At 40.9% G+C, this 27,308-nt stretch overlaps 1 protein-coding gene across 10 annotated transcripts in view; it reads left to right on the top strand.

Annotated features, from left to right (window-relative positions):
- RYR1 (ryanodine receptor 1) overlaps positions 1-27,308 on the top strand; it is a 179,866-nt gene that overhangs the window by 53,143 nt on the left and 99,415 nt on the right. For 6 of the 10 annotated variants that reach the window (XM_069746587.1, XM_069746582.1, XM_069746583.1 and 3 more), the window contains exons 2-28: positions 3,879-3,998; positions 4,087-4,191; positions 5,095-5,115; positions 6,864-6,938; positions 7,332-7,410; positions 7,569-7,681; positions 7,792-7,891; positions 9,003-9,099; positions 10,877-10,951; positions 11,145-11,301; positions 15,483-15,647; positions 15,770-15,891; positions 17,886-18,072; positions 18,304-18,439; positions 20,591-20,686; positions 21,197-21,315; positions 21,405-21,538; positions 21,629-21,870; positions 22,242-22,434; positions 22,511-22,727; positions 23,518-23,622; positions 23,740-23,843; positions 24,111-24,194; positions 24,285-24,444; positions 25,675-25,822; positions 25,990-26,195; positions 26,512-26,686. In XM_069746587.1, the coding sequence (XP_069602688.1) occupies positions 3,879-3,998; positions 4,087-4,191; positions 5,095-5,115; positions 6,864-6,938; positions 7,332-7,410; positions 7,569-7,681; positions 7,792-7,891; positions 9,003-9,099; positions 10,877-10,951; positions 11,145-11,301; positions 15,483-15,647; positions 15,770-15,891; positions 17,886-18,072; positions 18,304-18,439; positions 20,591-20,686; positions 21,197-21,315; positions 21,405-21,538; positions 21,629-21,870; positions 22,242-22,434; positions 22,511-22,727; positions 23,518-23,622; positions 23,740-23,843; positions 24,111-24,194; positions 24,285-24,444; positions 25,675-25,822; positions 25,990-26,195; positions 26,512-26,686 (3,535 nt within the window). The remainder of the gene's footprint in view (positions 1-3,878; positions 3,999-4,086; positions 4,192-5,094; positions 5,116-6,863; positions 6,939-7,331; positions 7,411-7,568; positions 7,682-7,791; positions 7,892-9,002; positions 9,100-10,876; positions 10,952-11,144; positions 11,302-15,482; positions 15,648-15,769; positions 15,892-17,885; positions 18,073-18,303; positions 18,440-20,590; positions 20,687-21,196; positions 21,316-21,404; positions 21,539-21,628; positions 21,871-22,241; positions 22,435-22,510; positions 22,728-23,517; positions 23,623-23,739; positions 23,844-24,110; positions 24,195-24,284; positions 24,445-25,674; positions 25,823-25,989; positions 26,196-26,511; positions 26,687-27,308) is intronic. The other 4 variants (XM_069746585.1, XM_069746586.1, XM_069746584.1 and 1 more) reach the window with 1 other exon arrangement.

Here is a 27,308-nt window from a genome sequence, read left to right as displayed (position 1 = left end):
CAGTGGTCAGAATTGTAAAAATTGGCCCGGTCCATAACGTGCAAACCACCCTTGGGGGTAAAGGGGTTAAGATAGTGGGCCCACTAGCATGTATCCAACCCTGATCCTGGCTTGCCTTCTCCTTTCTCCTCTCTTCTGATCAGCCTTGGCCCCGCAGTCCGCAAGAACCACTGTGGCTTGGGTTCAGGCCTTGGTGGTTCTAGGAAAGTGGACGGTTCCAGACCACAGGCTCCTGCCTCCTCTATTATCCCGCTAGCTTGGTCTGGCTCTGATATTCCTCCAGTCGCTCCCTTGGGAGTCTCTCGGTATTCTGTCATCTTTGTCGCATCGTCGTCCACTAAGTACGTTACACTATATGGATTACTAATTCAATCCATAAAATTTTTGGAATGCTTTTTTGGAGTGTAATATACCACCGAAATGTAACACAAAGCAAGTAATACTCAATGGATAACAAATTCAATCCAGAAAAAAAACATTTGAATACTTTTTTGCAGTGTTATATAATACCGACGTGTAACACAAAAGATGTAATCCTCTATGGATGATAATATAGTCAATATTTTCACCTCCCAAAAAAAAGAATATGGCCACGTTCATCAGCTATATATTTAGAAATGGACTGCAAAGCCCTAAGCCCTGCCTAGAAGCTGCATTCTACCACTCTCCCCTCTCCTACAACTGTCCCTAGGCTAAAGGTATAATGTATCTGATACAAACAGCAAAGCACAGGACTCCGTGGTGTACACAGGTGCCTGGCTAAGGGGCTCTGGCCTAGTCACCTGCTTCTCACTGCGCTGCGCGCACGTTACAGACACTGGTTTCAACTCAGTCGCCTCCTGGCGTGGAGGTTAGCGGGAAACTGGCAGCCTGTCGTCCACTAACAGTAGCCCGGTTCGCAGGGGATCTGTCAAGTCTGCCTGCGCTCAAGGGGTGCTCTGCAGTCACCACTAGTAATGCACCTGTCAGCTTAGCTTTCCCACCTCGGCTCTGGCTCTTTTGCCGCTCGCAGCGCTTTTTAACCCGGCCCCGCCTACCGCAGTCACATGCAAGGGTCTGTCCATGTCTGAAAATCTTCCCCCCTGCAACATTGTTCACAGTCCCGGTAGTTCCGGAACCGGTGTGAGAAAGGTATACCCGATCTTGTTCTTCCTCTTACACAGCTCAGGGACAGATCTGATTGGAGAGAAAGAGTAGGTATCCAGGCCTGTGTGTGCACAGTTTAACTAATCAGAGAACCGAGACGCTGCAATCAAGAAAACTGCAGACTGATACGTTTATTTGCCTTTGTTTTCTTCATATTGTCCCTTCCTAGCTTCCAGTTCTGCCTTTCTACCTCAAACACTTCCTGAGTCCCTACACTCCCTGCGAGGAGAATACGTGTTGTTAATAAACCTGTTAACTCTTGATCTGCCTCCTATCCGTGGCGACATCTCACGTTCTTGTGATTTCTACAGCTGTGCAATGGCGTCAGTGAGTCGTGCGCGACAGCGACTGTCATTTTATAACCTATGATGAGGTAATGCGGCAGGCCAATCACAGTAATACCACTACCAAGATGGCTACTGCAATATAGTGGCTAGCAGGCAATCCCCGCATGCTGATTGGCTGTGTAATAGGCTCCAAACATGCGGGGTGGGGATTTGAGCTTCAAGTCCAAGCACCAGACAATGCCCACCATGTGCCTCCTTGAAAGTAGCAATGCCCCCTGTTTGCCCCTAAAAGGTAAATTTTTTTTATTAGTTACGTTCACCCAGAGTTTCAAGTGGAAGCTGCTTCAGGACACACTTCATCTTTGGGAAATTTTTAGAGGAGTTTTTCATTATCTGAAGCCGTTTTGAGGAGGGTTTTTTTTTTCCAAAATAGTTTTTCCAATTTTTTCATTGAACGATACCTATTTAGAGCCACAAGGAGATGCTTCAGAGAGGTGACACGCACTTTCCTTTCCCCCACCAGGCGTTTTCAAAACTTAAAGTGAAAGAAAACCTCTAAAATGACTGATTGTATGACCAGCAAAGTGGTTTTACAGTGAGAATGATCAGGAACAGTATTTTAAGAATTTTTTAAATCTAATTATCTGGTGCCATATGAAGCGGACTCGCTCTAAAACACTCTTGAAAAAAACTCCCTCTAATAATGTTCACACTGTTGTTTTTTTTTCAGTTTATGGAGAAGAAACCGAGCGGAAACTTTTCAAAAACGTAGGGTTTCTGCTAAAAAAAAAAAACTCGGCAAAAAGACTGCAATTCAACATTCCATTTTGGCTATGCTCACACGTAGTTTTTAAAGTGAAAAGCGCTCGTGAAAACCATTCTTTTCTTTGTATTTTTCTTAAGCATCTTTGAAGTGTTTTGCAGCAGTTTCATTGGAGAGTGCCTAATTTGAAATTGATTCCTTCAGGATCCACTTCAAAGGAACTTTTTTATTTTTCTATTTTTCAAAACCTAAAATGGAAAAAAAAAAACAATAAAAAACCCTCTTATGAACAGTAATGGGAATTTTCCATAGAAATAAATAGTAAAGGTTTAATATTTTGGAGTGGATCTCCTCAAAAAAAAATTTCACAGCCCTAAGGCTACGTTCACATTAGCGTTTTGCGTGGTTGCGTTGGGCGCAGCAGCGGCGATGCATGCGTCATGCGCCCCTATATTTAACATGGGGGGCGCATGGACATGTGTTGTGCTGCGTTTTGCAACGCATGCGTTTTTTTTGCCGCAAGCGTGGGGCGCAGAGGACGCAGCAAGTTGCATTTTTTTTGCGTCCAAATTTCGGCAAAAAAAGGACGCATGCGTCGCAAAACGCAGCGTTTTAGCGTGCGTTTTGTTGTGTTTTTGTTTGCGTTGTGCGTTGCGTCTCCGATGCAACATCGCACAATGCAAATGTGAATGTAGCCTTAGTCCGTTTTATTAAGTTTTACATTAACAAATTACTGTGTTTGTGCAGAAAATTCTGCACCTCTTTTCCTACGAGTGCACATAGCTTAAAAGCTCGGATTATCCTAATACTATCTCGCTACTCGTAAATGCTGACTATACAGGAATCCGTAAAGATAATAGAAGCATTGGGACTTATCTAAATTCGCAACCACATGGCATTTTTTTTTCCTTATTTTCTAATTGCTTTCTTTAGGAAATTCCTGCTTATGATGTAGTGCACAAATGTAACACCATATATATTAATAAATTCTTCTATTTCTCTGGTTCAGTTCCAGAAAAAGTGATATATGGAAATTGGGTCTTCTATTGGAGGCTTTGCCAATGTAACTTTTTGCCTTTTCAACCCTAGGAGTTTCTCTAGGTTTTCTTGATCAATATGTAATTTATTTTGATAAGGATATCGGAGCATCTACATCTTAAGGAGCAATTCAGGAGACATTAATGTCCATAGCACAATCAGCTTTCCTAAGTTGTCATTGTCACCTCCTACTGTGGTCCTATAGCCATCTTTCATAAGGATCGGTTGTGTTGGAAGTATTTTATTGCAACCACGTGTGAGAAGTAAATTTTTGTAGCCCATGTCAAAAATCTTGGACTCCAATAATCCAATTTTAGATATATATCCAAAGGTCACACTTGTCACAATGGATAAGTAGAGTTGTCAAAAATATTGAGACCTCACTGTCTCAGAACCCAACTCCAGACAGTTGTAAAGAGAGTTTTTATTTAAGGCATGGAGCATCAATATTAATAAATCTCCATGACATTGCTTCGTTTCGGACCAACAGTAGTCCTTCTTCAGGTTGACTTAATATGATGAGATGGTTTTGGATTGGGGATTATCCATCCAATGTGAGAGTTGGCAAGTTTGATGGGCTTCTAACGTAGAGTAGACCTTTTGAAGTGTTTTGGTGGGCTTTTCATAATGTATCTCTATTGCAGGAAGATGTGGTGGTCTTACAATGCAGCGCTACAATCCGAAAAGAAAATCTCAAGATGTGCATGGGAGCAGAAGGCTTTGGGAACCGCCTTTGCTTCCTGGAATCAACTTCCAATGCTCAGGTATGAAGTAATATCTCAGTGCTGCTGCCGTTTGCACACTGAATCCTGAGATCTGTCCTTCTAACATTTCTTTGTTGTCTTTTTCCAGAACAAACCTCCAGATCTTGCAATCTGCTGCTTTATTCTGGAGCAATCTCTGTCTGTTAGAGCTCTGCAGGAAATGTTGGCAAACACGGTGGAGATGGGAAACGAGGTATTATCCATTCTTCTGGGTCCTTTACATTCTACGAACTCATTATTGTTTGTCTTCTGCTTTTTTGTGTCAGTATTTTTGTTGTTTTTGTGTATCTTGTATGTGACCTACTTTGTGTTTTTTCGTTATTTGATTGTTGAAGCTCATAATGTTCGTTCTTCCTTCCTGAAGGTTTTTTTCTTTCTAATAATACCTAACCTTTTATTCCTAGCCGGGTCTGGGTTATATTTTTGATGTACTCTGCTTTCCAGATGGTCATTGTTTTCTCTATAATTGTTTATACTTGGTGTACATACTTTTGACAATTGTTTGACATCATACAAATTTCAAGGTAAGGCTTATCCTGATATGTCCCATGTACATGGTAATAATCCATAAGATTCTTCTACCTAAATTTCGAATTCTTGGATCTGATGAGATCAAAAAGTAATTTGAAGGGCTCTGACCAAATCATTGATTCCACTTCACAGGTAGCATAGGGGACCTCACAGAGCCACTTCACAGGTAGCATAGGGACCTCACAGAGCAGAATTACATTTACTTTGGCAATGGATTAGTTTGCTGCCCTAGGCACTTGTGAGCACCATCCTTTGAGTACTCATCCTAAAAGCCCCTCTAGATATGCCGAGGTAGAAGGGTACCATCTAATAAATTTATGGCATCATGTTCTAACTTAAGAGCATAACACTTCATTCATCCAATTTTCCAGAAAATGATATTTGCCATTAGGAAAAACTTTGAGCATTTACTGACTATCCTCCTACAGTGAAGGATAGAAATGTCTTGTGATCTCATCCCTGTTGTGTCAGGTTCAATATGGCTGCCTCACAGACCTCTCTCTCTCTCTCTGACATAATTTCTTCTGTGTTTTGTTTTGGCTTTCTCTTTTCGTCTTCGTGCTAGGCACCCAATTTGGATAAATGGGTATGTTTTGTGACCTTGCTCTGTGCCCTCCTGTGACATTCCATTCTTTCCTTATTCCTGCTGAAGCCCTATCACTCCGCCTCATTCCTGTAAGACATTGCCAAGCATTAAACCTTTTCCTTGAATCATAAAAGTCCCTAGTGCTTGGCTATAATGTCTCATGATGCCTGGTTCAGTAATAAATTGTATCCCTCTAGCTTCCTGATGGGCATACAATGACCCTGGTCTTTTCAATTAAAAGAATCCTTACGAGGGATTTTGTCACCAAGATCTTCTTATACACATTCTCTAAATTCCCTTCCACTTATATTTCACATCAGCTGTCTTAAAACCCTCTCCAGAATTAGAACAGTCCCCATCGTGTGTATCTGCTTAGAACCTTGAAGAGCAATGTTTATTAATTCAGCAGAAATTTGGGCCAAGGTTGGAATATAGATACCTTACGAAATTCTAGATATCTTGTGGCTGATTAAAATTAAAGGATGTTGCCAACATTTGGTACTAAATCCAGCCCAACCAAGTCGACGCAAAATATGTTCCTTCTAGTCATTTAGTATTGCCAAAAATAGAAAAACATTTTTGAACTTCATCCTTCCAATTTTGTCTTCAACAGTACGACAGGAAATTAGTCAAACTCATTATTATTATTATTTATTTATATAGGACCATTAATTCCATGGTGCTGTACATGAGAAAGGGGTTACATACAGAGACAGTTTACAGTGACAGACTAATACAGAGGGGAGAGGACTCTGTCCTTGCGGACTTACATTCTATGGTGTGGACTTACATTCTATGTAAGTTCTAAACTCATATAAACTCTAAAGTATTCTAAACTCATATCAAATATGTCTAGAAAAGTAACATCATACGGTTCATATAGACCTAAAAATTGATTTAGCCCTGTTTTAAAGAAGAAAGGTCTAAGGCCTTGTCCTAATTGGTTTGGCCAATGTGTCTAACCATGGAGAGATATGGTTCCAGCAGGTTTTCATTCCCCAGTCCTTTGTCTGCCAGTCTTCTTGTTTTGCAGCCTGTGTGCAGAAGTCCTTTTTTCATTTTGTCTTCTTCTTCTGATCTCACAAAGACTAGACCTTCTTTCTTCCATTGACTCCTGTTTTTATAATAATTCCTTCTCTTTCCTTCTTTCACCGCATGGTACAAACCATATCTCCATTCTAACAGGTGTTCACCACGTTCCTGAAGATCTTGGAAATGCAAACAATGGATTCCTTGAATTTTGGCAGCTTGTGGGAGGGAGGGATGAATGAGTGTATCTTTTGTACATTTCGAGTCAACCTTAACTTCATGGTTAAGGAAGCAATACTCATCCATGTTCTCAGACCCAATATCAATAAATGGTTTACAATAGTTTTTTGGTGCATGCCAAGACATGTTTCTTCTTCTAACCTTTCTAAGAGAGAACATTGAGGATTGCTCTATGAATATGTTTGGGTTTGTTTGTCCTTGAGATGAAGCCACATTCCTGTGATTTTTTTTGTTACATCATTTTATAACCCACAACATATTTTGACTTGCATGTAATATGACCATGTACAATTCTTGTACCATTACAGCCACTTCCTAAATTTCGAAGGCAACTGTGATGCACCATGTGAATGATTATGTAGGCTAGTTAACAAGACTTGGTGGTTTGGCCAACTAAGAATTACCTAAACATGGTGGGATATAAATGAAGAAAGTATGGAAATGTTTGATATTTTGATTTATTTCTCTTCTCTGTCAAGTCTTCTCAAGGTGGGGGACACAGGACATTGCTTTATGGTCACGCCATTCTCCTGAGACACTGTCACAGTGATATGGTAAGTTCTTTAGCTTTGACTTTAGCCACATTTGATATAAAATTTCATCTTGAACTTGATATTTTAGTTTGGTGCAGTTTTTTGAGTTCAAGATTAAGTTTTTCTTTTTTTCAATATAGATGACCAAGTATAATTTGCCAAGACAGATCGTTCGAGACATTTGGCTATTATTAGGTAGAGATGAGCAAAATTGAATTTGCAGGACCGTGGTCCAGCCGCCACATCGGTAGTCTGTAGTCACCAGACCAGAACTCTGAAAAATGTTCCTATCAACCAGCGGCTTCCCAGGCTCTTCTTCTGAGTAGTCGTTCCTATGTTGTGGCGGGCCAACTCTTTACTATTGAACCAATGTTGACCCTGCCGATTGTTTAACTCTTATTCTTTTTCTATTAGTACCTCTGCTGTCTGACTACTTCACGGTCTCTAACTGATAAATTGGCTTTCGATGTCGGTCTTCAAGAAGATGCCTCAGGTATGATCCAGCCGTTGTGTTCACCTTGTAAAGAAACATCTAGTATTGTGATGACCATCATGGTAGCTGGTGTACTGGTGGTGCTAGTTCAACTTTTCCATTTTGTGCCCAACATTTTAACCTTTATTTTTAAATGCCTTACCGTTTTCCACAAATAGGGGAAGCTTGTTGGTGGACCATTCATCCAGCATCCAAACAGCGTTCGGAAGGAGAGAAGGTGCGAATAGGTGATGATTTGATCCTAGTCAGTGTATCCTCTGAGAGATACTTGGTAAGTTCTGTGTTCTTTAATGTCAGTTGGCACATATTCGCTACATTTGTATTTTATCTAAGTATTTATAGGACATGCTCATCCATCCTAATTTCTTCGCATTTCAATAGCACCTTTCCACAGCAAGTGGAGACCTTCAGGTCGACGCGTCATTCATGCAGACTCTATGGAACATGAATCCAATAACCTCTGGTTGTGAAATAGCTGAAGGTATGTAACCTTGCTTCTCAAGAGTAATTTGATAAGAAAGCATGACAATGCTGCTGAAACGTATTGCTGTGATGAGCTAAACTTAAAAAATTGGAATTTGAGGGTTGAACAATCAACGATCAAAACATTGCATTTATCCAAAAATATTACCTTTAAATATTATAGCTTAGCAAGGAAAGTAGAAACCCCTCACACATATTCGCCGACAGAAAAATAAAAAATTTACAGGGTTTGGAAAATTGTGATATAAACCAAGCGTTTGTCTGTAAAGAAAAAATAAATAAAATTATATATATATATATGTTTGGTATCACCATATGTGTTCTGGCCTGAAGAATCATGTTACTAGGCCACGCTGTAAAAACATGACCCACCATTTCATACCCCTTGGATCTTTTCCCCAATTTTCAGTACTGGTAAGGTGAATAGTGTAATTCAAAACCACAACTTGTCCTGCAAAATAACAAACCCTTGTACAGCAATGTTGACAGAAAGTTGTAGTCTTTCGAAAGGCCGAAATAAAAAATAAAGATGTAAAAAATAAAACTTAAAGGGGACATTTCCAGAATTTTTAAATTTCAGGTTAGCATCTCCTCCAATTTGTGCTGGTCCGCTGATTCTACAACAGTTTTTCTTTTTTTTCTGTGCCCCTCAGTTCCCAAGTTATGTGCCTCAGAGATAAAGATGCACATTTTCCCTTCAACTAACTACGTGTGTACAACAGAACTTCTTTGTGGGCGTGGCTGTGTTTTGATTGGTCATTGTCAGAGGAGCGAAGGAAAACGCCCACATAGAAGTTCTGTGGTACACGCTCAGGTGGATGAAGGGGACATTTCCAGTTTTGTTTCCAGTGGGCATAACTTTGAAATGGAGGGGCACAGAAGAAAAAGAAAAACTGTTTCAGAATCAGTGGTTCAGTGGCAATTGGAAAAGGTAGTCAGTTTAAGTTAAAATATTCAGTGAAAAGTCCACTTTAAGTCCATTTTAAGTAGGTTATTAGATTTTTTTAGCATAGAATCAATATATTTTCATTGTAGTGGAGTTTCATAAAATCTATAGCATCTAATTGTAGAAAACATATGATGTAACTAATATATATATATTTTACCAGGATTCCTAACTGGTGGAGATGTTCTACGTTTGTTCCATGGTCATATGGATGAATGTTTGACCATTTCATCCACAGACCAAGGAGAGGAGCAGCGTAGGTAAGTCATATTCTAAAACACCTGGCAAAAATTATGGAATCACCTGCCTTGGAGGATGTTCATTCAGTTGTTTAATTTTGTAGAAAAAAAGCAGATCACAGACATGGCACAAAACAAAAGTCATTTCAAATGGCAACTTTCTGGCTTTAAGAAACACTAAAAGAAATCAAGAACAAAAAATGTGGTAGTCAGTAATGGTTACTTTTCTTAACCAAGCAGAGGGGAAAAATAATGGAATCACTCAATTCTGAGGAAAAAATTATGGAATCACCCTGTCAATTTTCATACCCAAAAATAACACCTGCATCAAATTAGATCTGCTTGTTAGTCTGCATCTGAAAAGGAGTGATCACACCTTGGAGAGCTGTTGCACCAAGTGGACTGACATGAATCATGGGTCCAACACGAGAGATGTCAATTGAAACAAAGTAGAGGATTATCAAACTCTTAAAAGATGATAAATCATCATGCAATGTTGCAAAAGATGTTGGTTGTTCACAGTCAGGTGTGTCTAAAATCTGGAACAAAGACAAACAACATGGGAAGGATGTTAAAGGCAAACATACTGGTAGACCAAGGAAGACATCAAAGCTTCAAGACCGGAAACTTAAAGCAATATGTCTCCAAAACAGGAAATGCACAACAAAACAAATGAGGAACGAATGGGTGGAAACTGGAATCAACGTCTGTGACCAAACTGTAAGAAACCGCCTAAAGGAAATGGGATTTACATACAGAAAAGCTAAACAAAAGCCATCATTAACACCTAAACAGAAAAAAACAAGGTTACAATGGGCTAAGGAAGAGCAATCGTGGACTGTGGATGACTGGATGAAAGACATATTCAGTGATGAATCGCGAATCTGCATTGGGCAAGGTGATGATGCTGGAACTCTTGTTTGGTGCCGTTCCAATGAGATTTATAAAGATGACTGCCTGAAGAGAACATGCAGATTTCCACAGTCATTGATGAAATTGGGCTGCATGTCAGGTAAAGGCACTGGGGAGATGGCTGTCATTCCATCTTCAATAAATGCATAAGTTTATGTTGATATTTTGGACACTTTTCTTATCCCGTCAATTGAAAGGATGTTTGGGGATGATGAAATCATTTTTCAAGCTGATAATGCATCCTGCCATAGAGCAAAAACTGTGAAAACATTCCTTGAAAAAAAGTCACATAAGGTCAATGTCATGGCCGGCAAATAGTCCGGATCTCAATCCAATTGAAAATCTTTGGTGGAAGTTGAAGAAAATGGTCCATGACAAGAATCCAACCTGAAAAGCTGATCTGGCCACAGCAATCAGAGAAAGATGGATCCAGACTGATGACGAGTCCTGTGTGACCCTCATTAAGTCCAGGCCTCAGAGACTGCAAGCTGTTATAAAAGCCAGAGGTGGTGCAACAAAATACTGGTGATGTTTTGGAGTGTTTTTTTGTGATTGGTTTTCATGATTCCATAATTTTTTCCTCAGAATTGAGTGATTCCATAATTTTTTCCCTATGATTGGTTAAAAAAAAGGGACCATTACTGACTAGAACATTTTTTGTTCTTGATTTCCTTTAGTGATTCTTAAAGCCAGGAAGTTGCCATTTGAAATGCCTGTAGTTCTGTGCCATGTCTGTGATCTGCTTTTTTTCTTCAAAATTAAGCAACTGAATGAACATTCTCCAAGGCCGGTGATTCCATCATTTTTGCCAGGGGTTGTATATATCTTACACAGCAGGATGTGCTCAGTGATCCAGTTACTCATCTGTTCCTTCTCACATCTCCAGGATAGCCCATTATGAGGGAGGGCCTGTGTGCTCCCATGCACGCTCCTTGTGGAGACTCGAGCCTTTGAGAATTAGGTAATTATAAAACCGCTAATTTTAGTCCTACAATGCAGAAGCGTCTGGATTTTTAAAACAAATAATCACAGAACAGTTAAGTAAATTTGCATGTTCGATTTTTATAGTCGATTATCCCAGGAGGACTGGCATTTGCTTGGTATTGTGAAATTATGCTAATTAGAAAATCTGCATAAGACTCATCTGATTACAGTTGGAGCGGGAGCCACTTGAGATGGGGACAGTCATTCCGGGTGCGTCATGTGACCACAGGGAGATACCTGGCCCGCGATGAAGAAAAGGGCCTTTTACTGGTAGATTCTGAGAAAGCCAACACCAAGGCTACTGCGTTCTGCTTCCGGGCTTCAAAGGTAATGTCGGCCTGTTGAAAATTGTAACTATAAGAAGAGCAATGGATATAGTTAAATTCAGACCCTGCTGCCAGCAATAGACTGGCTCTGGCTCATTGACTTCTATAGGAAACTTTTCAAGGCATGCTTTGATCTGTGAAAAAGATAGCAAGGATTATTATAAGTGGAGACGGGGGGTGAGCTGTGATCATATGTTGTGAATGGTGGATCCTGTTTTATCTACATTATTTAGAGGTGAAATCACAGCTCACCTCCTCCCTCTCCTGTACATTGACTGATAACACCTATTTTGAGTGGTGGATCCTGTGTTATCTACTGTATATAGAGGTATTATCAGTCATTGTACAGGAGGAGGAGGTGAGCTGTGACATCACCTATTGTGAATGGTGGATCCTGTGTTATTTACTGTATATAGAGGGGTTATCAGTCATTGTACAGGGGGAGGAGGTGAGCTGTGACATCACCTATTGTGAATGGTGGATCCTGTGTTATCTACTGTATATAGAGGTGTTATCCGTCATTGTACAGGAGGAGGAGGTGAGCTGTGACATCACCTATTGTGAATGGTGGATCCTGTGTAATCTACTGTATATAGAGGTGTTATGAGTCATTGTACAGGAGGAGGAGGTGAGCTGTGACATCACCTATTGTGAATGGTGGATCCTGTGTTATTTACTGTATATAGAGGGGTTATCAGTCATTGTACAGGGGGAGGAGGTGAGCTGTGACATCACCTACTGTGAATGGTGGATCCTGTGTTATCTACTGTATATAGAGGTGTTATCCGTCATTGTACAGGAGGAGGAGGTGAGCTGTGACATCACCTATTGTGTATGGTGGATCCTGTGTTATCTACTGTATATAGAGGTGTAATCAGTCATTGTACAGGAGGAGGTGAGCTGTGACATCACCTATTGTGAATGGTGGATCCTGTGTTATCTACTGTATATAGAGGAGTTATCAGTCATTGTACAGGAGGAGGAGGAGGAGGTGAGCTGTGACATCACCTATTGTGAATGGTGGATCCTGTATTATCTGCTGTGTATAGAGGTGTTATCAGTCATTGTACAGGAGGAGGAGGTGAGCTGTGACATCACCTATTGTGTATGGTGGATCCTGTGTTATCTACTGTATATAGAGGTGTTATCAGTCATTGTACAGGAGGAGGTGAGCTGTGACATCACCTATTGTGTATGGTGGATCCTGTGTTATCTACTGTATATAGAGGTGTTATCAGTCATTGTACAGGAGGAGGAGCTGAGCTGTGACATCACCTATTGTGAATGGTGGATCCTGCATTATCTACTGTATATAGAGGTGTTATCAGTCATTGTACAGGAGGAGGAGGTGAGCTGTGATATCACCTATTGTGAATGGTGGATCCTGTGTTATCTACTGTATATAGAGGTGTTATCAGTCATTGTACTGGATGAGGAGGAGGTGAGCTGTGACATCACCTATTGTGAATGGTGGATCCTGTGTTATCTACTGTATATAGAGGTGTTATCACTCATTGTACAAGAGGAGGTGAGCTGTGACATCACCTATTGTGTATGGTGGATCCTGTGTTATCTACTGTATATAGAGGAGTTATCAGTCATTGTACAGGAGGAGGAGGAGGTGAGCTGTGACATCACCTATTGTGAATGGTGGATCCTGTGTTATCTACTGTATATAGAGGTGTTATCACTCATTGTACAAGAGGAGGTGAGCTGTGACATCACCTATTGTGTATGGTGGATCCTGTGTTATCTACTGTATATAGAGGAGTTATCAGTCATTGTACAGGAGGAGGAGGAGGTGAGCTGTGACATCACCTATTGTGTATGGTGGATCCTGTGTTATCTTCTTTATATAGAGGTGTTATCAGTCATTGTACAGGAGGAGGAGGTGAGCTGTGATATCACCTATTGTGAATGGTGGATTATGTGTTATCTCCTGTATATAGAGGTGTTATCAGTCATCGTACAGGAGGAGGAGGTGAGCTGTGATATCACCTATTGCCAATGGTGGATCCTGTGTTATCTACTGTATATAGAGGTGTCATCAGTCATTGTCCAGGATGAGGAGGAGGTGAGCTGTGACATCACCTATTGTGAATGGTGGATCCTGTGTTATCTACTGTATATAGAGGTGTTATCAGTCATTGTACAGGAGGAGGAGGTGAGATGTGACATCACCTATTGTGAATGGTGGATCCTGTATTATCTACTGTATATAGAGGTGTTATCAGTCATTGTACAGGAGGAGGAGGAGGTGAGCTGTGACATCACCTATTGTGAATGGTGGATCCTGTGCTATCTACTGTATATAGAGGTGTTATCAGTCATTGTACAGGAGGAGGAGGTGAGCTGTGACATCACCTATTGTGAATTGTGCATCCAGTGTTGTCTTCTGTGTACAGACGTGTTATCAGTCATTGTAATCCTGCCTGTAATGATAATGAGACTGAAGAAAAGTATTCTGTGTGGAAAAGGAAGTGTGAGTCTAGTATTAGATAGATACAGAGAAGACAGGCGGAGCGCCAAGCTGGCGGTCAGGGGAGATGTTGATTGAGAAAGGTCCGATGCAGTTCCTGCCCGGTGCCTCAGAGGTGAGCCCGCACCAAAGCCGGGACATGTCAGCTGTTTTGAACAGCTGACATGTGCCCGTAATAGGCGCGGGCAGAATCGCGATCTGCCCGCACCTATTAACTAGTTAAATGCCGCTGTCAAACGCAGACAGCTGCATTTAACTACCGCTTCCGGCCGGGCGGCCGGAAATGACGTCATCGCCGACCCCCGTCACATGATCGGGGGTCGGCGATGCTTCAGAATTGTAACCATAGAGGTCCTTGAGACCTCTATGGTTACTGATTGCCCGTCGCTGTGAGCGCCACCCTGTGGTCGGCGCTCACAGCACACGTGCAATTCTGCTACATAGCAGCGATCAGCAGATCGCTGCTATGTAGCAGAGCCGATCGTGCTATGCCTGCTTCTAGCCTCTCATGGAGGCTATTGAAGCATGGCAAAAGTTAAAAAAAAAAGTTTAAAAAAATGTGAAAAAAATAAAAAAAACATAAAAGTTTAAATCACCCCCCTTTCGCCCCAATCAAAATAAATCAATAAAAAAAATATCAAATCTACGCATATTTGGTATCGCCGCGCTCAGAATCGCCCGATCTATCAATTAAAAAAAAGTATTAACCTGATCGCTAAACAGCGTAGCGGGAAAAAAATTAGAAACGCCAGAATTACGTTTTTTTGGTCGCCGCGACATTGCATTAAAATGCAATAAAGGGCGATCAAAAGAACGTATCTGCACCGAAATGGTATCATTAAAAACGCCAGCTCGGCACGCAAAAAATAAGCCCTCAACCGACCCCAGATGATGATAAATGGAGACGCTACGAGTATCGGAAAATGGCGCAATTTTTTTTTTTTTTTTTTTTTTTAGCAAAGTTTGGAATTTTTTTTCACCACTTAGATAAAAAATAACCTAGTCATGTTTGGTGTCTATGAACTCGTAATGACCTGGAGAATCATAATGGCAGGTCAGTTTTAGCATTTAGTGAACCTAGCAAAAAAGCCAAACAAAAAACCAATGTGGGATTGCACTTTTTTTGCAATTTCACCGCACTTGGAATTTTTTTCCCGTTTTCTAGTACACGACATGCTAAAACCAATGATGTCGTTCAAAAGTACAACTCGTCCCGCAAAAAATAAGCCCTCACATGGCCAAATTGACAGAAAAATAAAAAAGTTATGGCTCTGGGAAGGAGGGGAGCGAAAAACGAACACGGAAAAACGAAAAATCCCCCGGTCATGAAGGGGTTAAATCTCATTGGTTGGTGCTCCTTTATATACTTACTCCGGCCCACTCTCTGTATACTGCCACCGGATGAAGACGGAGCTGTTCCGTCGAAACGCGTTGTGCATTTCAATAAAGAAAGAAACTTTTAATCCTTTCATCTGAGTCTAGTATTAGACCTAGTGACCTTTTTTTGCAAGATTTCTGAATTAAAGGAAGCAAACATTTAATTACAAAAAAAATACCGTACATCTAACATGGAAACATGATTTAAACAATTGGTCGTTTCTGATAACATAGTCTCATGAAGGGAAGAAAGATGAGAGATTTTTCTTGTATAAATCTGCATGATCACTTCTAATGACTTTATATTTTATATGACACTTCTACAGGAAAAGTTGGATGTTGCACCCAAGCGAGATGTGGAAGGAATGGGACCTGCCGAGATCAAATATGGAGAGTCTATGTGCTTCGTCCAGCACGTCCAGAGCGCTCTGTGGCTCACTTATGGTGCTGCCGATTCTAAAGTGGTGCGCCTGGGTCCTGTAAAACGCAAGGTAACTTTCCTAACTATAAAAGGTTCTTCAAATTCGAGTGGTTAATGATTCTTCATTGCTTTTTTTTTTAATTGCCAACTTTCCTTCCCAAATACTTTTTTTTTTCTCATTGCCACCTTAAGGCGATCTTGCACCAAGAAGGTCATATGGATGACGCTTTGTCCCTGTCACGTTCCCAAAGGGAAGAGTCCCAAGCTGCAAGAATGATCTACAGCACCGCCGGACTGTTTAACGTGTTCATCAAGTGAGTCCATTGTTGTATATAGATCTCCATGTTCTCCAGACAGCTTTCTGTAGAAATTGCAACGCCAAGAATGAAAAGTTTAGGCACCCATTGCTGCTATTGTGAACACTTAAGAGATAATTTCATCTTCAAGTTGCTTAAAGGCCTAAAATTAAAGTTGATACATTTCCTTTGTATTTTAGGCAAAAAAAAATAAATTGTAATTTTCTGCATTTTAAAATGTCCTGACGCAAAAGTTTGGGCACCCTGCATGGTTAGTTCCTAGTAGCACCCCCTTTTGCAAGTATCACAGCTTGTAAATGCTTTTTGTAACCAGAAAAGAGTTTTTCAGTTCTTGTTTGAGGGATTTTCATCCATTCTTCCTTTGAGAATTCTTCCAGTTCTGTGAGTTTCCTGGGTCGTCTTGCATACGCAGATATTTTGAGGTCTAGCTGCAGATTTTCAATGATGTTCAGATCAGGGGACTTTGAGGGCCAGTGTAAAACCTTCATCTTGCACCTTTTGAGGTCGTCTATTGTGGATTTTGACTTGTGTTTAGTATCATTATCTCTTTGTAGAAGCCATCCATTTTTCACCTTCAGCTTTTTTACAGAGGGTGTTATGTTTGCGTCAGGAATTTGTTGAAATTTCATTGAATCCATTCTTCCTTCTACCTGTGAAATGTTCCCCGTGCCTTTAGCTGCAGCTCAACCGCAAAGCATGATTGAACCACCACATGCTTAATGGCTGACGGGATGTTCTTTTCCTGAAATTCTGTGCCTCTTTTCCCCACATATACCTTTGATCAATGTGGACAAATGGTTTTATTTTAACTTCATCGGTCCACAACACTTGTTTCCAAAATGCATCAGGTTTGTTTAGATGTTCTATTGCATACTTCTGACGCTGAATTTTATGGTGAGGATGCAGGAGAGGTTTTCTTCTGGTGAGTGCCATATTTATACAAGTGTCTCTGGAGTTGTACTTTGTTCTACTGTTCAGAGTTTCCGAAATCTCTCTGTAGGTCTTTTGCAGTCAAGCAGGGGTTCTGGTTTGCCTCTCAGGCAATCCAATGAGCAGCTCTCAATGAAATTTACTAAAGATGATAGTGGAGAAGCCATAACCATAACAAGCTAATTAAGGTCTGAAACATTGGTCTAAGTTATCTGAGCACACAAATTTCCAAGGGTTATCTCCAAGGACATTGTGTTAGCCGAATATTCTCAGGTGTTATCCAAGTATCTTGGGCGTGTAATATGTTCACATCCCCGATGCTGCATTTCTTGTGGCTGTTAGACAGCCGCAATGCATGAGGGGATTACCTGTTTGTTAGGGGACTCAAACATATTACTCGAGCACACCCGAGATACTCGGATAACACAACATAATATCCAAAAATGCTAGCTCATCACTAGTGTCATCTTTAACTTGAGGTCTTTTAGAGATAATTTCATTTTCAACTTGCTTAACTGTTCACAATAACAGTAATTTTGCTATCATGGCCTGCAGCGTCTCCTGACCTGTCTCCCATCAAGCACATCTGGGAATATATTGTTCATCAATTGCACAGGAGCTGCCAGCAGTGGATCTTGATGATTTGCCCAAGTGCAGTCACCGTGGCAGAACCCTCCTCAAACAACCATAAATAGCCTCATCAATGGCAGCCGATGATGTAAGTGCAGGCATTTCTGCACGTGACGTCTAGACTAAATAAGTCAAGATGCTTTGAAAAATTATATTTCCATTTTCCATGATTTGCAGAACAGTAACATTCATCTTGTGATTTCCATAATTCCATGACTTTCCTTCTTGGTGTTGCAATTTCAGTGTTAAGCAGTGTGTGTGTGTGTATATATATATATATATATATATATATATATATATATATATGTATATATATATATATATATATATGTATATATATATGTATGTATATGTGTATACGATGTATATATATCTATATATATCTATATATATATAAATTTTTTTGCACAATGTCGCTTCTTTATTTCCAGGGGTCTGGACAGTTTGAGTGGAAAGAATAAGCCTTCTAAACCAGTGACATTGCCTATCGATATGGTTATTTTAACCTTGCAAGATCTGATCGGCTACTTCCAACACCCAGAGGAAGAATTGCAACATGAGGAGAAGCAGACCAAACTACGGTCTCTCAAGAACCGTCAAAATCTCTTCCAAGAAGAGGTGGGTGTTCACCTGAGGCCAAATAGTCTTCATTTAAAATTTCCCTCTGTTTTATATACGGTATAATCAGAGGATGAGTATAGTCTGGTTCTTCACTGTTATCCGCTCCTCGTATCCTCTCCTGCCTACCACTCATAAGTTAGGAAAGGAGATGGCTACAAGGGATGCGGTTACCCGGTCACCATTTGTTGCAGTGGATTTACTGTTTATCTATTTTTCTTTCTTTTTCAGGGAATAATCTCCCTGGTCTTGGACTGTATAGACCGTCTCAATGTATACAGCACAGCTGCCCACTTTGCAGAATTTGCTGGAGAGGAGGCTGGCGAAGCCTGGAAAGAGATAGTGAACCTACTTTATGAACTGCTAGGTATGTACAGTAATGTAAGAGGTGGGGAAAGGCTTTGGCACATTGCTACATCCTATAGACCTTAGCTCATGGTGGTGGCAAAGTAGTTGGTGTGATGCAGACCCTGAGGCAGAAAAGTCAGATGTTCCAAGGTAAGTAGCAAAAAATCAAGGGAAAAGACAAAGGCGTAAGTCAGGTCACGGTCCAGGGTCAAAATACCAGGAGATAGCGGATAAAGGCAAAAGGACAAAACAAAAGGGATAGTCAGAACACTGTTCAATGTTTAAACAGAGGAAGATCAGAACTCAGAACAACAGAATCAGGCAAACACTCACCAGGAGGCACAAACTATGTCTGGGAGGGATCAGGGGCAGACAGCTCAGTTAAATAGACTGGGTAATCTCAAGAACAGAGAACACCTGGAGAAAGTCCTGCACCTCCCAGTCCCAGATTGGAGAGCCAAGCTGTTAATCAAAGCACCGACAGCTTTGCACACCCATCACAAGGTTAGACATCCAAGCTGTCAATTAAAACACTGACAACTCAATATGACCTAGTTTCCATAGGACAGAAAAACAATCACTCTATGCATGGAGGAATCGTGACAGCTAGATACCCTTTGATTTATACTATAATTATTCTTAAGTCTAACTTTTTTACATTAAGCCCCTCACCTCCTGTGTATAACATCCGGCCCCTCACGCCCTTCCTATAAAATCCAGCTTCATTGCAATCCGGAGTAGCACCTGAAGCCCCTTGCACCCCCGGGAGTATGACATCTGGCCCCTCGCCCTCAGTGTATAACATCCAACCCCTCGTCCCAATTGTATAATATCCGTCCCCTCTCCCCGGTATATAGCATCCAGCTCCTTACCCCTGAAAAAAGGTATTGGAAAATGACACATGAGTAACAAGACACAAACAGGGATGGCAATAACCATATACTATGTGTCCTAGTGACACTTAATCAATCAATAATCTCCCACAGTGCAATATAAATGCTGTGTCCTACCCTAAATAGGCAAAGATGCATCATATGGAGTATCATAAAGCATGGTTGAGTGGAGTTTGGTGTGGAAGAATATGATCGGCTCCAGAAAGCCTGGACCTCACCCCAACCCAACACTTTTTGGATATACAGGGGAGCCATTTATATGGATACACCTGGGTGGGATATTTATAAAGTTGGATCCAAAATGGCCTACTTCAAAATGGCTGCCATGGTCACCAACCATCTTGAAAAGCTTTCCCCCTCCCATACACTAATATGTCACAAACAGGAAGTTGATACCACCAACCATTCCCATTTTATTTAGGTGTATCCATAGACATGGCCCACCCAGGTGTATCCATATAAATGGCCTACCCTGTAGATTGTGAGCATTACCCTTCATTCACAATCAGTGTCTGACCTCAGAAAAGTTTTTTGGGGGGAATGAGTAAAGATTCCCACACACCTTCGAAATCTTGTAGAAAGTCTTCCTAGAGAACTGGAATCTGCTATAGGTGCAAAGGGGGAAAATTATATATCAATGCTGGTGGATTTAGCATGGGAGGTCATAAAAGCTCCTGAAGGTGTAATGAGGAGATGTCTCTATAATTTTGTCTGTGTCGTGTATATACACTTAATACGCATAACCTATGGGGCTAAACCATAAATTATAGCTTTATAGCTGAAAATTATAGTTTTTCCTAGAAATCTGTCAGGCAATGTGGTTCTCCAAATAGATCAATGTGGGTCCAGTTTTGGAAACTACTTTACCAATTTGATTTTGCCTTCATTAAAAGTTGTATAAATTTGTAGATCCCTTATTTACGTATTTTACTATTAATTCCAAGAGCTGCATTGTCAATTAAGACCACACTCCGGGTCATTTTCACATAGACACACTATGGGCAGTCTTTCACTTAGACCCTGTCTTTAGACCACTGTCAACACCCATGGTCCGATAAAATCCAGGACTTTGCCTCCAGGCCACTTTTCACTCCCAGAGACTTCAACTATGGTCCTTACCAGTCCAAAAGGTTATCTTCCTTCTATTGCTATATTTGGCTTGGAACATATTCTCTATTTCTACTGCTTCCTTTTATATCATTGAGGCTCAGTAAACTTTTGACTATTTCTTTGTAGATCTACTACGTTTTCACCGTGTCCTTGTTTTTGTCCTTCAGCTGCACTTATTAGAGGAAACCGTTCCAACTGCGCCTTGTTCTCCAGTAACTTGGACTGGGTGGTCAGCAAACTGGATCGACTGGAAGCTTCCTCAGGTAAAGATGACAATCCTGACAGTTCCCATGGTGCCTCATTCTGGGTGACTGCAGCTGCCCATGCGTCTACGTATGCACCTGAGTTTGCCACCCGTCTAAATATTTTAGTAGACCTCTTACGGGCAATACACTACAGCTCAGCCTACTAGGAAAGCCCAATGACTCGTTATAGTACCCCAACCCAATGTATAGTGTGAGATTGATGACGTCCCATACATTTACCAACATACCGGCACCAGTTGGATATTTATATCATCATTCAGGTAAAAAAAATTCTAAAAAAAAATACTTTGAATTAATCCAGGGGTGTAATACCAGGGGGTGCATAGATTACAGTCACATTAATGACTTGATGCCCAAAGGTCTTTTAACCCCATAGGTCTTTTAAACCCATAAGATGTGAGATCAGATACAGATTTTGCACTTGGCCCAAGAAGCACCAAGGTGCAATTCTGAGACCATCAATTTACTGAGAATTGGATCTTAGCAGGAGATAATTTAATATTGCAGGGATTTTGGAAGTTTTGTACTGCGTCTTGATTGAAAGCCCTGAAGTTTTGAACATTATTAAGGAAAACCATATCAAGTCCATTATTTCTCTGTTGGATAAACATGGACGAAACCACAAGGTAAGTGTAAATCTTGTCAACCGATGAGTATACATGTTAACAATTTGGGTAGTCCGCCCTGTTGACTTGTCCATTCTCCATACCTCTAGGTTCTGGATGTCCTCTGCTCTCTCTGTGTGTGTAATGGAGTAGCTGTTAGATCCAACCAGAATCTAATCACTGAGAACCTTCTTCCCCGAAGAGATCTTCTTCTTCAGACCAGGATGGTCAACTATGTCACCAGGTATGTAGTTTACATACTGTACGTGTGCTTTCTTTTTCTAATACTTAAGGATCTGTATGCATTATTGCCAAATTTCTTTTTATATTGCAGCATGAGACCTAATGTCTTCCTGGGAACCTGTGAAGGATCCACACAGTTCAAAAAGTGGTATTTTGAAGTCATTGTGGATCACGTGGAGCCTTTTGTAACTGCTGAGTCCACTCATCTTCGTGTTGGCTGGGCACTGACTGAGGGCTACAGTCCTTACCCTGGTGCAGGCGAAGGCTGGGGAGCCAACGGAGTGGGTGATGATCTGTATTCCTTTGCATTTGATGGGCTTCACCTTTGGTCAGGTAAACACCAAAATTTGTTGCTTTACCTAATGCACGATGGAGGGTTATATGAAGGCTAGTAATCATGTAAAGATGCCAAATGAGTTATGAAGGTTATTTGCATTTTTAGAGATGGTTTAGAACTGAGGATGGTGGGCAAGAATCTGATTGCCTCTGGTAGCACGTTCCAGAGAATTGATGCAGCATGGAGAGAAGACTTAGAGATGAGCGTGGCAGTCTTAGATTATGGAGTAGGTTAGAGTATGGTCGGGTGGTGGACAGAGAGGAGAAGAAGATATAGGGTGGTGCAGGACTGTGGAGAGTTTACTCGTTAACTGGTGGAATTGGCAAAGGATTTGACAACTGGACTGAATGATGCTTTATTTTCCTAGGTCGAATTTGCCGACCTGTGGCCTCACACAATCAGCATTTGCTGGCCGCAGATGATGTGGTCAGCTGTTGTCTGGACTTGACAGTTCCCAGCATCTCATTCCGTTTCAATGGGCACCCAGTTCAGGGTATGTTCGAGAACTTCAATTTGGATGGACTCTTCTTCCCAGCTGTTAGCTTTTCTGCTGGAGTCAAGTAAGTGTGGTGCCTAATGAATTGAATATTCTCTCTTTAACGTGACTAAAGCTTCACCCGTGTCTTCCTTGTGCAGAATACGCTTTCTTTTGGGGGGCCGACATGGTGATTATAAGTTTCTTCCACCTCCTGGCTACGCTCCAGTTTATGAAGCTCTCCTGCCTCGGGATCGTATGCGTGCGGAGCCCATCAAAGAATACAAACATGACTTTCAAGATATTCGTAATCTTCTTGGGCCCACCAAATCCCTTTCCCACACCTCGTTTGTTCCTTGCCCGGTGGACACTATACAGGTAGGAGCAAGACATGGAATATGAATCTCTATATTACTGTAACTGAAGGTTTAGCAAAAAGAGATGGAGGGAAATAAACCATGTACAACTGTGGAGGCATCTCCATAGGGGATAATGCAGTCATACAGTGACCATATAGTGGTTAGACACCAGTTCTAAAAAAACAGTTATCACAGGTGCAGTCTTTTCTGATTGGAGTTATTCACTTTTACAATCTTTTCCATTTAGCCCAGACTGCCGTCAAGACTACTTCTTTCAGGAGTCACAAATTGACTGCTATTCTTGTACCACAAACACATTTCACGTATCATATTCCCATCCCCATCTATTCCCAAACTGCACAAACACCCCAATCCAACTGATCCCCCTAATTATGTGCCTCATTGTCCCAATTACTGTACCAGCATGGTATGATACTGTACTTCAGAAATCTTTGGGTCATTGCTATAATTGCCTCCAAAACGTAAGTGTCCAAAGGTCACCTTTATAAAGTCTTAATGTCAGACTTTCCAAGTAGTATTGCCCTATTATCTAATAATATTATCCACAAAGTGTCCCTTCGAAAAAGTATTAATCCATAAATAGTAATAATGCCCCTTAAGTATCCCCCCAAAAAGTAACAAGTGCTCCTAAAAAGTAATGGTGTGTCCTGTGGATTCCGATATAGGGAAAGTGATTTGGTTGGGTTCCATCATATATGACGTCCTGGGAAAAAAAAACCAAACCTGCTATGTCCGGTACTACTCTATGTACATTATGCTAATTTAATTTCCCTCACCTCTTTTTCTAGATTGTCCTTCCTCCTCACCTGGAACGAATTCGTGAAAAGTTGGCAGAAAACATCCATGAACTTTGGGCCCTCACAAGAATTGAACAGGGATGGACCTATGGGCCGGTGAGTGTCCATTTATGTTCACTAGCTTCCAAATATTAGCTCCATTTTCATAAATACTCACATTCCTGCCAAATAAGGAGGCAACTTTTTTATTTTGCATATATATATTTTTTTTAGATACGGGATGACAACAAGAGATTACATCCATGTCTCCTTGACTTCCATAGTCTGCCGGAGCCAGAGAGAAATTACAACTTGCTGATGTCTGGAGAAACTTTGAAGTAAGCATTTAATTAGTGTAGGATCAATAGGATTTCCTTACTTTTATGTCTCATTAATTTCTAGATTTTTTGGATGATTTTGATGGATGAATTATGGGCATACATGGGCATTTACGCGATGGTTTGGAGACCCATTGAAGTTGTTAGAAGCCAGGGACATGTGCATGGGACAAGACTCTGCTTCCCAGTAGAGCTTTATGTATTTATCTATCATTTATAATTTGCCATTAAACTAAATACTAAGTTGCTTCATGTTCACTCATATAGGACCCTCCTAGCTCTAGGATGCCATGTGGGCATGGCAGATGAAAAGGCAGAAGAAAACCTGAAGAAGATAAAACTTCCCAAAACGTAAGTGTTTGGAAAGTCATAACATGAGCGACCAATATGTTGACCTGACGTAATCAAGCCAAAGTAATCTTTAATTGTTTGCTCCTCTAGATACATGATGTCCAATGGATATAAGCCTGCTCCCCTCGATCTGTCCCACGTCAAGTTAACACCAGCGCAAAACACCTTGGTGGACAAACTAGCAGAAAATGGTCACAATGTCTGGGCGAGAGACCGAGTGCAACAAGGATGGACATATAGCATAATACAAGTATGGAGGCTCAGACCCACTCTTTATAAATCATTTTTATCTTTGGGGTATTTTTACTTGTTGTGCCTTATGCTACAATTATTGGGTTTTGGAAATCTGTTTCATGATTTTACTAGAACATTAGTAACTCAAAACCTATTGACCCACTCTTCTAGTTCTTTGCACCCCATACACATTAGACATCTGTCGGATGAGCGATCTTTTGGCCAACAGCTATTTCTCTCGACTTCCCCAGTACACAAGGGTATGAGCATTCCTGTATTCTCTAAATGAGCGCTGCTGTCAGAGGTGTCTGGTTTAACTCTGCACGGAGCGAGCAAAAGAATCGGCAATTGAAATTCAAGAGGCCAGATCCTTCTCTCCTTTGACGTCATCTCTCGAGAGGATCCCATACACATTAGATGGTTTGATGATCCCATTGACAAATTTTTGGCAAAAATGTCCGCTCAGCCAAATGGCCAGTAGGGCCACCACTCCTGCTAGTTATTGGCTGACTGAGCTGGCATCTCCAGAATTGGGGTGTATCTAGACTTTTGCGGTGTACCTAGATATAAGCCAACAAAGTCTTGGTAAGTGTCAGAATGGAAGCTGTGTGTGGGATTGGTGATGGTATTACAAAAAAAAATTAACCAGTCTGAGCCCATATCAAAAAATATTTTATTCACTGCATTATTCTTTCAACTAAAGTTCTCTCTTTACATCCTTAAAATGTAATTTTATGTGTAAAATGTTTTGTCGTGGTCCTTAATTACATGCATCATAGTTTTGAGCTTTGTTCACAATTCTATGAGCTTCGAAGCTGAAATCTATCATTCTTTGCTGTCAACATGGCCTCACAAGTTTTGTTCAGGGAAATTACAACATGGAGAAGAGACATCCTTATGCCAGTTTTGGGATTTAGGAAAAAAAACCTAGCTGCCCAATTGTAAATGAGCGGGTCCTTGCTATTTTTTTGGACAACCCTAGATCACTGTTGGCTAAACTCTATTTAATGTTGGCCGAGCCCACCTATTTTGGCAGAATAGGCAAATCATTTCATTTGTACAGAGCCTTGTAACATGGGAGAGAATAGGATCAGGCATGGTGCATGACAATCTTTTTGTTCTCAGAAGATATAAGTCCCTATCTGAGGTGCAGAGCCGAGCATGCTTGTGTAACTGGAGACGGTTGGAACAGTTGTGTACCAATTTTTTCTGGATTTGAATAAAGAAATGCTAAATTACTTTGCAGGACATCAAGAACAAAAGGAACCCTCGCCTCGTGCCATACAGTCTGCTAGATGAAAAGACCAAGAAAACCAATAGAGACAGCCTGTGCGAGGCTGTACGCACTCTTATTGGATATGGATACAACATTGAACCCCCTGACCAGGAGACCAGTAAGTGCCATCAGGTTTTTGGTTTTTGTGATGTCTACTATTACCCCGAAACTGTAAAAGTTCTTAAATCCGGACCAAAATGTTGCAATGCTCTTATAAATTAAAGATGAAGTTTTGTGATAGCGTAACACATTTCTTATATCTCATGCTATTCCTTATTTCTCCAGCGGCTCAGGGAGTAACAAAGCCTCGGGCTGAAAGAATGCGCATCTTCCGTGCCGAGAAGTCCTATGCGGTGAAATCTGGGAAATGGTATTTTGAGTTTGAGGCCGTCACAACAGGAGAAATGAGAGTCGGATGGGCTCGACCTGATGTGCGACCTGAAGTGGAACTTGGAGCTGATGAACTAGCTTATGTGTTTAATGGATGCAGGGTATGTACTGATATTATTTACTGACCTACAGTATAGATGGATTCTACCAACCATCATGGTCAGCCAGACCATGAAAGGAATTAAAGTTCCCCTTGTGGTCCCAGCTTTAGAAGCAAAATGGGGTCCAAATGTCCAGTAGAAGACAACCCTATTTGAAGGTGATTTAGAAGCCCAAATAATTGGTGGCTAGTCAAGGTGTATGGGCACCTTTAGGCTTATGAATAGTGGTTCCTTTAACCATGTATTAGATGGTATACATGTTTGGTTTTATGTCCTTTTATTATATTTACATCTATCTCACTCTGCCTCCCCTCAGGGTCAACGCTGGCACGTTGGTAGTGAACCCTTTGGGCGTAATTGGCTTCCGGGAGATGTCGTTGGGTGTATGATTGACCTGACTGAAATGAATATCATGTTTACATTGAATGGAGAGATGTTAATAAGTGATTCTGGCTCAGAGCTTGCCTTCAAGGATATAGAAATTGGAGATGGTAAGTGTGATGTCAATGTGGTTTAATAATCCTTACAGGGAACTTGTCGCACTACACATATTGTAGAGCAGGAGGAGCTGAGTTGATTGCTATATAAATTTAAGGTAGAAAATTCAGTATACCTTTTAGATTTTTTGCTTGAAGTCCAGTAGATGGTCCTAATCAGTGATTGACAGCTTTGCATGCGGTGATTTCTGTCAATCACTGACTAGGACTGCCTACTTAACTCCTACAGGTTAATAGTCAATGCGTCTCGAGGTCCTACAGGACCTCTTCCTCAGGACATAACCTTACAAAGATTGTAAGACTTTGTCCTGAGGAAGAGGTACTGCATGACCTCAAAACACGTTGACTATTAACCTGTTTTGAAATAAAGCTTTGAAGAATATCCTCTGCCATCCATCTTTATCAGCAGCGCAGATTTGGACACATACACCCAGTTTCACCATTTTCCTCGGTGTTTTGACCCGTGTCCTGCAGCAGCTGATCCATTCTTTTCACATGTTGCTTAGTTGCAACACTACAAGATGCGCGTACCTCTCCCCGGTGCACCCCATGTTTTTAATCAGTTAAGACCCTATTTGCTTTTTTTTTGCTCTCCAGATTTTCTACTTCTACTTGA

The sequence above is a fragment of the Ranitomeya imitator genome, chromosome 2 (genome assembly GCF_032444005.1).
Source record: "Ranitomeya imitator isolate aRanImi1 chromosome 2, aRanImi1.pri, whole genome shotgun sequence".
Classification (NCBI taxonomy): Eukaryota; Metazoa; Chordata; class Amphibia; order Anura; family Dendrobatidae; genus Ranitomeya; species Ranitomeya imitator.
Note: the sequence above shows the minus strand (reverse complement) of the source record. Positions and strands in the feature narration are given on the sequence as shown.